The 10,485-nt window shown below is 43.9% G+C and overlaps 1 protein-coding gene across 1 annotated transcript in view; it reads right to left on the bottom strand.

Moving 5' to 3' along the window:
- Positions 1–2,820: 2,820 nt before the first annotated feature.
- Positions 2,821–10,485, bottom strand: part of CUNH1orf21 (chromosome unknown C1orf21 homolog) — a 229,096-nt gene continuing 221,431 nt past the window's right edge. Inside the window, exon 6 of the mRNA XM_017524512.2 lies at positions 2,821–4,164. Within this exon, the coding sequence (XP_017380001.1) occupies positions 4,126–4,164 (39 nt within the window). The 3' untranslated portion in view covers positions 2,821–4,125. The remainder of the gene's footprint in view (positions 4,165–10,485) is intronic.

The following is a 10,485-nucleotide window of genomic DNA, read 5'->3' as shown; positions in this document are numbered from 1 at the left end:
TCCATTCGTTGGCAAAAGGCAACTCATAGACCTCATTCATGGAATTCCAAAAGGTTTATTGCAGGCACGTGTGTAGTGTGATAGCCAACTGCCTCGCCCAGCTTCTCCCAGGCACACTGGAGTCCAGGCATCCACCCGTGACACTGGGGAACCAAAGTTCCTGCTTTAAGCCACCTTTTTCTTATGCCCTTAAATACATATTCCGTCCCCACCAACCACGCCTTATTATATTGTTGGCTGGGGTTTTGACAAAAAGTCCAATCTCTGAGAGGTAGTAAGACATAAAGCTCTGAGAATGCCTTCCAGTGGGGAAGTGGGGAAGAGTGGTCTTACGTAAAATTATAGTGTGCCATCTAATATCCTTTTTCTTTTAGGGGAGGCAGGAAGGAGAGAACTTTAGGTACCAATTATTTTGCTTTTCATAAAGAACGTATCAGAGTCCTGAAGTCTAAGATTCCAACTCAGTATTTTCTTGGATTAAGAATTTGAAAATATTTCTTCCTTCAAAACTCGACATGTTTAACCATGTTTCTTTTCTATGACTAGTAGAGATAGAACACTTTTAAATTCTTGCCCAGCGTCAAAGCAGGACTTGTAATCCACATGCCAACCTGTGTCACAGGCTATGAGGTAAAGTTCATAAGAGGTATCATCTCTTTTTTAGCAGGCTTATGGGAGAGTCTTGCTCTAAGAGAAAAACAGGGATGAGGCTGGGAAGAGGATAACGTTATAGCAGGATAAAGTTATAAAAGGATAACAGAGCAGGATAACATCACATGGGACCAAGAAGGGGGCTGCGTCATCCTGGGCCTGCTCCTGGGGGGCGTGGCCACTTCAGATGCCCAGGTGAGCCCTGACACAGACGTACTTCCTCGCCTTACAGTGATGGGGATGAGGACGGGGCCAGTGCAAAGACTGAAGAACCAGCTCTCCTCCTGGGCCCAAGTTGAGTCATCCCAGCTGAGGCTCAGATCATGGGGACTGCGGACAGAGAGAGACCTGTCTCCCAGAGGACTGCGTGGCTGCTGGAGTTGCTGAGGGCTGATCTAGTTTTTTCATCTCTGGACTTTATACCTTCTTTGTCCCTAAATAGACCACAACACCAATTTGTGTTCTCTGCAAGCCTGGGGCTAGGAAGCATTGCTGAGGTAAAGGCCTTTTTTAAGCTTCTCTGCCAGTAACAAACATGTCTTCAATTATGAGAGCAGTACTCCATGATCCTGAATCTCTGCCAACCAAAAGAAAGCTGTGCACACACTGCTGAACTTTTACAACTCTACAACTCAGAGGCGTAAGGCGTGTGTGAGCCAGCTGTAAATCTCCTTGACAGTCTTGCCCCACCCACTGGCCGCTAGGCAGCTGGATTTCCAATTTCACCTGCACGTGGCCAGCCTATCAACCCTCTCTGCTTAATGCTCTCAGTTCATTCCTTGTCGTTTTTCTACCCCTACTCACCAGGCCACTTCTCCTCCCTTCCTCCTTCCAGCTTCCTGGGCCCTACCGAGATAACAGCTAGCAGAATGCACCAACACATACACTGGATTATTCTTTTCATTGTGACTGAGCCAATCTACTTAATGTTCAGATACACATAGGGGAAAAGAAAGGCAAAATATTTCGCTTTAGATCCTTTCAGAAGGCATAAAGAAAATAAAGTATAAACATGATGAAAACCAACAAATGGAAAACAGACACTGTTGGGTGTTGCTGACACAATCAAGCATTTCATGCGGACCTACTCAACCACCCCATTTCATGGATCTGTTTCTGGATGTATCAAATGTGTCTGGAGATGAACTCACTTTTGCACATCAAAGATGTATCCAGTGTGAAACACCAGAGCCAGAACCTGGGTGAAAAGCTGTTGGTTCAGGTCAACACCATTTCCGGTTTTATTAAACACTCAAAAGTCAGGTTCCCAAGAAACGCTTGGATCTATGCACGTGTGTAACATGTCAAAAGGGTTCAACGTGACCATGAGAAAAATGACATGAGCATGTTTCATGTTTGGGTAGAGGGTGGTGGTTTTCTGGGAAGACACTGTCTGAGACACCCAGTGGAGAAATCAAATGGAAGGCGTTTAGCATGTGCTTCATCTTGCTTAATAAGAACAAGAAATCTCGGAAAAGGTCATCCACAGAACAGGGAACAAAGTCCCCAGTGAACAAGTTTGAGGTGGGGCTTAGCAGTTCGTTTACAGTTGTGGAAAACTATTTTAGTCACTTGGCCAAAAACCATACGAGGGGAGGGAACCTGAAACCCTAGACTACTTGACTCTCCCTGCACTTTTCCTGCTAGAAGCCGAATAAAAAGCCTAAAAGTTTGGCTGCATCTCTATTTATGTAACAGCCACAGCTGCTCCCCAAAATAGCTGCTGTTGGCCAAAAGAATTAAGGGATTTTGTTGCTAATATGTGAATCTATTGTCCATAGCACTCAGTTCTAAGTTTCCTTCCCTTCCCTTTTGCCACCCCAGGTCTAAAAGGAGATAGGGAATCTCACTATTCGCACATCGATGGTGTCATCAGTTGTGTGGATTGATTTTAAAGTCAAGGCTCATCTTTTCGGCAAGAGCAAACTGACACAGAACAGCTTAATTCTCCACCTTTTGTGGGTGGCAGTGTGGCTAATATCAAGGCCCTTCAAAATCACAACCCCAAAAGAGAAACATACAGGCTCCTGTGTTTGTGTGGGCCAAACCCAAACCCGGACTGCTGGCGTGGCATTTAATAAGATGCCCTCCCCTGAAAGTAACAAAGAGAACCCTCGTCAAAGCTATCAAACACATTAAAAAAATACAAAAGTTATTTTCTCCTTTTGATTGCTATTTACTTGTGACAATATTTGTTAAAAATATCACTTCTGTCTTTGAGAAGAGATCATTCTCTTCATATAGTATGGAAAAATAAACTCTGCTGAACACTCGGTCAACATTCCCCACCACGGCCAGGGGCTTCTGGCTTTCGCATCTCCAAATATCATCATTAGCATAAAAGTCTTATGTTTTTGAGTAGGCAAACACTTTTCCTGTATCTAGTGTGCTGGAAATAAGAGAAAAAGGAAGTGGCAAGGCTCATGTAGCATTTTGAAGGGAGAGAGTTATGAAATAGGATGGTTTATTTGCTAACAAAATGAAAGGTAACAAGAAGGTTTCAGGCCCTCCTAAAAAGTCATAGGATCTCCCCTTACCTCTTCAGGCCCCTTACATCCTTGCTAATGCTTGGTAGGTTATTAATGGAAGGGTAGGGAGCCCTTTAGGCTAATTATCACTGTCAATGCAAAGGAGGGCTCAACTTGTGCACCCAGGATCATCTTAAAACACTGAGCTGGATGAATGGGAGAAGACAAGGATCCATAAAAACAGTAAAATGTTTATTTTCTTAGAAAAAAAAGTGAGGAAGAGGGATTGAAAATGATTGTGATCACACTTCCATCTGCATCTGAGCAAAGCCAATGCTGCAAGCTCAATCCTTGACTAAGATACCTATGAAATCAAACAACCTGCCACTCACCCCTACATCACTTCCAGGAGTCACATCACACCATGCTTCTAATTGATAATAGTTTCTCCACTTCTTCTGAGCAGAGGAACAAGGCTTGCCATAGCAACCATCCCAACTCCAAAGCTTAACACTGCCAGCAAGAAGCAAGGCTCAGTCCATCTCTAGACTGCGTGTGAGAGATGGGGAGGAAGGAGAGAGGGCAGGAGATGCTTGTCTTAGAAGCAGAACCAGTTTAGAATAGAAGTTTGATATCTGAGTTCACCACTACCTCGTCTTATAGAAAATAGGTTGGAGAGCATCTGTAAAACCAACAGTATCTTTAAGGTGAAATTGCAGAATTTTGCTGCATACCTGGACACAAGAGAAGTGAAAAGTTGCAACAAGTTTTAACTAGCAGCAACAAAGAAAGTTCGATAACAGTTTTTTTTTGTTTGTTTGTTTTTAGCAATATTCCTTTGCAAGTTCATTAAGAAACACTGTAATTTAATGGGGCGTACGATATGGAACGATCTTCTTTTGCTATAGTGCTGTTCGCTGAATAGAACCGACCTTTGCAAAGATTTCAACTGGGGTGTAACCTATTTACACAGTAGTAGCTCCTGGTTTGAGTGGTAAAATTGGTGCTATGTGACATCCTCTTCTTCCGAACAGTAATCCCGACCCTTGGAAGGAGAAAGAAAAAAGAGCATGTGAATGAGAAATTCAAAGCAGAGCCTGAAATAGTTACCTGTAATCAATTTTCTCTCAGTATATGTCTCCTTGCAGTAGAATCCAGCCTTTGCCAGTGATAGCTGGCACAGGGTAGCTACGTCATAAATACAAGTTAACCAGTTTAATAAGCTACCGATACCTCAACGCATGAGAGTTCTACCCAGCCCCAAATAAGCCCTTACTTCATGTTGGTAAGAATTTATATTATAATAGGCATATTCAAGAGTCAGCTTTTCACTAAGAAATTACCAAATGGCCAATCCATTCAGGAGATTAATTTCTCATCAGGAAGAATGAACAAGCCACGATCTACAGCTACATCCCCGGGCCTGAAACTCAACATTTACAGAGGGACAGTGCACAATCCAAGGATGCCCGACTTTAATTCGCTCTAAAATGAATTACAAAAAAAAAACAACAAACGAGAATCCTTTAAAGATGCATAACGGGTCTACGCTTGGTATGTGTGGGGTGCACAAGAAAGGCAAAGATGCTTCTGATTCATTTGCTAACAAAACAGGCAATGTGAAACTCTAAGGACTACGTACAACGGTTACTTGTGAACACATTTTATCCTCTCTCCTCGGGTCATAAACTCAGTGAAGGCGTGACTGGGCCTGGGCTTGAATGACTCACATTTAACCAAGCCGGCTTGTGTTGGCCAAAACACTTGACTCTCTGGGTCTGTAACCAATCGCAGACAGTAAACAACAAAAGCTCCTGCCCTACCTGTGTCCTGATGTCGTAGATAAGGGTTTTGTAAAAAGTCAGGTATTACTATTTGTATTCTTCAACTTTTTCTTTTAAAACACACACTACATGTTTCATTTTTTGGGGGGGGGATGTTCTTTTAAAAGCAGAATTCTCTAACTAACTGAAACCTATTTCTAAACATAACAATACTTAAAAATAATAATTTTGCATGACAGAAATATTTTACATTTTCCTAATATTTAAGCATTATCAAAATGGGTTATTTTATGGCATGCCGCTGGGCGCTAATCTTGGCTCTGTGACGTGTAGCTCTGGTATCCTGATAAAATTACCTCTCTGCATCTCAGTTTCTTCATCTGTAAAATGAAGAGAACAACAGTATCTACTTCACAGAATTGCTGAAGATTAAACGAGTGAATAGTAATAAAGCGATGAAATCATTTCTGGCACATACACATGATGTCTATGTGCACATGCCTGTGTGTATTTGGAAAACTAAAAAATGCTGCCTGCTGGGCGCAGTGGCACACACCTGTAATTTCAGCACTTTGGGAGGCCAAGGTGGGTGGATCACCTGAGGTCAGGAATTTTAGGCCACCCTGCCAAACATGGTGAAACCCTGTCTCTACTTAAAATACAAAAGTAAGCTGGGCATGGTGGCGGGCACTTGTAGTCCCAGTTATTTGGGAGGCTGAGGTAGGAGAATGGCTTGAACATGGGAGGCAGAGATTGCTGCAAGTTGAGATCACAACACTGCACTCCAGCCTGAGCGACAGAGCGACAGACAAAAGAAACCCTGCCATACAATGAAGTCTTCAGGCCTGTGGAAGCCGCAGGGACTGCTCACTCCCCTGCCAGCTGGCCCCAGATTGCTGCTCCCTTAGAATGGGATTCACCCCTTAGGTTGTTTTGGTTTTCTCCACCATCAGACTGCTAACTCCCACCCCTGCTGCTTGCTGAGTGTCTGGGTCCAGTGTCATCTCTAGGCTTGTTTTAGTTGCTGTATAAAATCTCTCCTGAGCAGAGCAGCTGGGCAACCAGCCTTCCTGAGAACAGGAGTGTGTGCTTGGCAGTCATCCCAGAGGCAGCCTCCCTGGCGATACTGTCTAAGCAGATGCCATCCCCAGACTTGCCCCAGACCACTCAGGAGACACACTCTGAGTCACATACAGGACAGCTCGAAAGAACTTCAAGGTCCCTGGCCACTGGGGTTTTAGTCTTTAATATGGGGGAAAAAAGACACATAGAAATGTGTCCACACAATGCCATACATGTCAAATGATGCTCTCCACAGACCCCCAACTCATGAGGCTCATGGAGGAAACTTATAAATGGACCTGAGTATTCAGCTGGAGAGGAAAGGCAGGGCTCATGGAGTGTTCCTGAAGGTTTTATTAGGAAAGGAAAGTGAACATCTCCAGTATATATGTGTACATATACACTGTTGTTTGACATCGTGCATATTACTGGGCTTTGGCTTCCTGGGGATAATCATGGTCTCCATCCCATAGGGTTACGGTCAGGATTAAATGGAAAAAATACCGTGTCTGGCAAAGTAGTCAATAAATGTTAGTTGCTGCTACTATTATTGTAATTGTTATTATAAACCCTGTGTTTGTTCAGTCCCCTGACAGGGGAACAGGGACCTCCTTCCTTATTGGCCTTCAGGTGAGTAAGGACTGTAACCATCAGCTGTCATCTGATAGGTGTCAGGGAACTCTTCCTCCCACCTCAGTCTTGTACCCCAGACAGGCCAGAAATCCATGTACACGAAGAAAACCTCTATGGTAGAAACCAAAGTCCCCTTACTACCTATGACTAAAAGAGGCCTCGAATCAAAGCGAAGTCTCAGCCAGCCAATGTGGGGTTTAGAGGGTGCCTCATCCATGAGGAAGAACTTGAAAGGAATGGCAGACAGATACACACACACACACACACACACACACACACACACACACACACACATACACACGTGCATACATGAAAAATGGTGTTCTCATTGTCTTCAACTCAGTAAATGAGCTTCTGGGTTATGCAGCAGCAGTAAAGGCTCTCCCACCCTACCTTCTGAGGGACAGGTACAATATAAACCCTTTTAGTAAACACAAGACTCTGCAGCTTTCATTTCCCAAACATTGGCTACTCTGAAATTATTATCATTACTATACAAAGGAGGAAGAAAACAGCATTAGCTGCTTTGCGGATATGATTTCACTTACCATTTGTATCAGTCCTGCAAGGGTAAGAGGGGTAAGACTGAAGCCCTGATATTTGTGGGGAACGCTCAGAGAAGTGCAAGCCCACTGGGCTGGTCCTTGCCTTTGTTACAACTGTAGTGATTTGATAACTAAATTCAAATTCAATTCAGCTTCATTTTTATTATCACCTGTTTCAGCAGCACTGAGAAGCAACTGCTTTGGTAACAAACTTTGAAATCAAAACACACTGAAAATAAGATATGGCCATAAGCCATCCGGCCATCCGGTGCCGTTCTAAGAAGGGAGACCTGAGGACGGTGATTACCTTGTGTAAATGACGGTAGGGTAGGGCGAGGATGAAGGGAGGTTGGTTAAGAAGGAATAAATTCTAGTGCTCAACAGTACAGTAGGGTGACTAGAGTTAATGGTAATATATTGTATATTTCAAAGTAGTGAGAAGATTTGAAATGTTTCCAGCACAAATAAGTCTTTGATGTGATGCATATACTAACTACCCTGATTTGAGCATTACACACCGTATGCAAGTGTCAAAACGTCACAGGTACCCAATAGATACGTACAATTACTATATGCCATTTTAAAAATAAATAAGTAAATAAAAATAAAGGGGATTTGAGAGAGTTGTCATGGGAGGGGCCCCATCTCAGCATCACAGGGGACCCCATCTGCACACTGGCCCTACTGGGCAGGACAGGGAACCTGCTTCTGTAACATGACTTCATGTCTCATTTACTTTTTAAAGAACTGTGCTACAAAGAGGTCCTTAAGACCTTCAGCTGTCAGAAGGCAGGAAGTGGGTGCTGTGTAGATACACAGCAATTCTTTGCTGAAGTATGCCCTTCCCCCTTAAAGGAACCCCAAATGGACGTCTTTGTCAGGATGCTTTACTCAATTAGAACTGGAGAGTCTTAGTCACAATCCCACCCTTGTGCAAAGGACACACTGAAAGCTGCAGAGAGCAAGATCCCCAGGAGATCCTCGAAAGCTGGAAGAACAGAAACTTCTACTGATGCTGACAGAGAAGGGTTGTTTGAAAGAACCATGAGTGCCTTTGGGTGCAGATTCAAAAAACCCCAAGGAACCTTTGCCCACCAAAATTTTTCCAACCACACCCCACTCTGTGTAGAGGCTTCCATGTGTTCTTCAGTTATTGGTATTATTCTCCGCCTGGAAGTGCAGGTGATGTCAATGCAGAACACACATTGCTAAGGTTCTAAGACAAGGGGTTTTTGTTTGTTGAAGTGTCTATGATAAGAATTAGAGATATTAAAGAGTAGCAAAGGAAAGGACATTATCCTAATTTTAAATCCTGCTAAAGAGTGACAGCTCAAAGAGTGACTTTAAGAAACTGTTCTTCCAACATGCCTAAAGTACTTTTCCTCCACAGGTTTAAAACAGACAAATAGTCTAAGCCAGAGGTCCCCAATCCCTAAGCGATGGGCCGCTCCTGGTCCATGGCCTGTTAGGAACCAGGTCACACAGCAGGAGGTGGGCGGCAGGTGAGTGAGTGAAGCTGAGCTCTGCCTCCTGTCAGATCAGTGGCAGCATCGGATTCTCATAGAAGCGTGAACCCTACTGTGAACCAGGTACTCATGGGATCTGGGCTGCGCACTCCTTATGAGAATCTAATGCCTGATCATCTGTCACTGTCTCCCATCACTACAGATGGGACCCTCTAGTTGCAGGAAAACAAGCTCAAGGCTCCAGCTGATTCTACATTGCGGTGAATATGTAATAAAGTGCACAATAAATGTAATGTGCTTGAATCATCCCGAAACCACTTCCACCCCGCCCTACCCAATTCCCCACCCATGGAAAAACTGTCTTCCACAAAACCAATCTCTGGTGCCAAAAAGCTTGGGGATTGCTGGTCTAGGCCTTGCCATTCGGTGTCAAGTATGATTTTATCATAGAAGTTTTTAGGACGTTTCTGTAGACGTATCTGCATTCAGTCCAAAATACACACCCCTCAGTCATGTAACTATCAGCTGTGAACTGAGTGTTCTCCCACTGGAATAGACTAGATGAAAGTGACTGAGACAAAGTGTTAAATCTGTTTCCCCATCTGCAAAATGGGGATAATATGATCTAACTTGAAGAGTTGTGGGAATTAAATGTAATACACGAATTTAGCAAAGCTAGGTACATGGTGGGTGCTTAATACATTAGTTCTTCTGATGATATGGAAAAATGAGACCAACTGATCCAACAGTAAATGAAACTGTCTAGGTGAGAAATGGGGCCCACGTCTGGATCAGTCAATTAACATTTAGATCCTCAAACAAGCCAAGTACCACAGGACTGTGGCACTTCTTGCTTTGTCCTGGCTGACTTCCCCTGCTCCCATCTCTTTAATTTTATTTTATGAGACAGAGTCTTGGTCTGTCACCCAGGCTGGAGTGCAGTGGCATGATCTCAGCTCACCGCAACCTCCGCCTCCTGGGTTCAAGCAATTTTCCTGCCTCAGCTTCCCAAGTAGCAGGGATTACAGGTGCATATCACCACGCCTGCTAATTTTTGTATTTTTAGTAGAGATGGGGTTTTGCCATGTTGGGCAGGCTGGTCTTGAACTCCTGGCCTCAAGTGATCCGCCCGCCTCAGTCTCCCAAAGTGCTGGGATTATAGGTGTGAGCCACCAGGCCTGGCCTCCCAGCTCATTTTCTAGAGCTCTGCTTGACTGCTATTTCATTGTCTTCCCTGAACACCCTGTATAAAATAGCACTTCTTACCTTGCTTCATTTTTATTTATATGACTTATTGTTGCCTGAAATTATTAACATATTAATTCCTCTCTTTATTGACCATCTTTTCCCTTGAACAGAAGCTCCAACTGGGTAGAAACTTATTCTGCTACATTCCCAAGATTTAGAGTAGTGCTGGCAACACACTAGATACAGCAAAACAATTGTTGCATAAAAGAATGGATAAAAAGTACTTAAATAATTCTACAATTCTGGAGCTGGGATGGGACCCAGAGATTTTCCTATCTGACCTCCCATCTAAGGTACTTACCACATTTTGGACAGAGCCTTCTCTCTCCTGCTGGGGCATATCAGATACTTTTCCAAGCAGACCACAAAACTGTTAAAACAGCAGAGCTGAATCCTCAGCTCTGTAACTCCCAGAGAACAGCTTAGTCTTGGCCTTTGGAACCCAGGTTGTCTTTCCAGACCAACAGCACTCCTGGGTCCTCTACCTATGAATGGAACCTACCATCCAGGTCTCCCTGACATGTATGTCAGTTCCCCACATCCAGGTCTCCCTGGTCTGTGTGTCAGCTCCCCACATCCAGGTCTCCCTGACGTGTGTGTCGGCTCCCCACATCCAGGTCTCCCTGAC

This window comes from Cebus imitator, unplaced genomic scaffold, assembly GCF_001604975.1.
Source record: "Cebus imitator isolate Cc_AM_T3 unplaced genomic scaffold, Cebus_imitator-1.0 Scaffold33, whole genome shotgun sequence".
In the NCBI taxonomy this organism is placed as follows: domain Eukaryota; kingdom Metazoa; phylum Chordata; class Mammalia; order Primates; family Cebidae; genus Cebus; species Cebus imitator.
The sequence above is the reverse complement of the archived record's forward strand: the minus strand, read 5'-3'. Positions and strand labels throughout refer to the sequence as shown.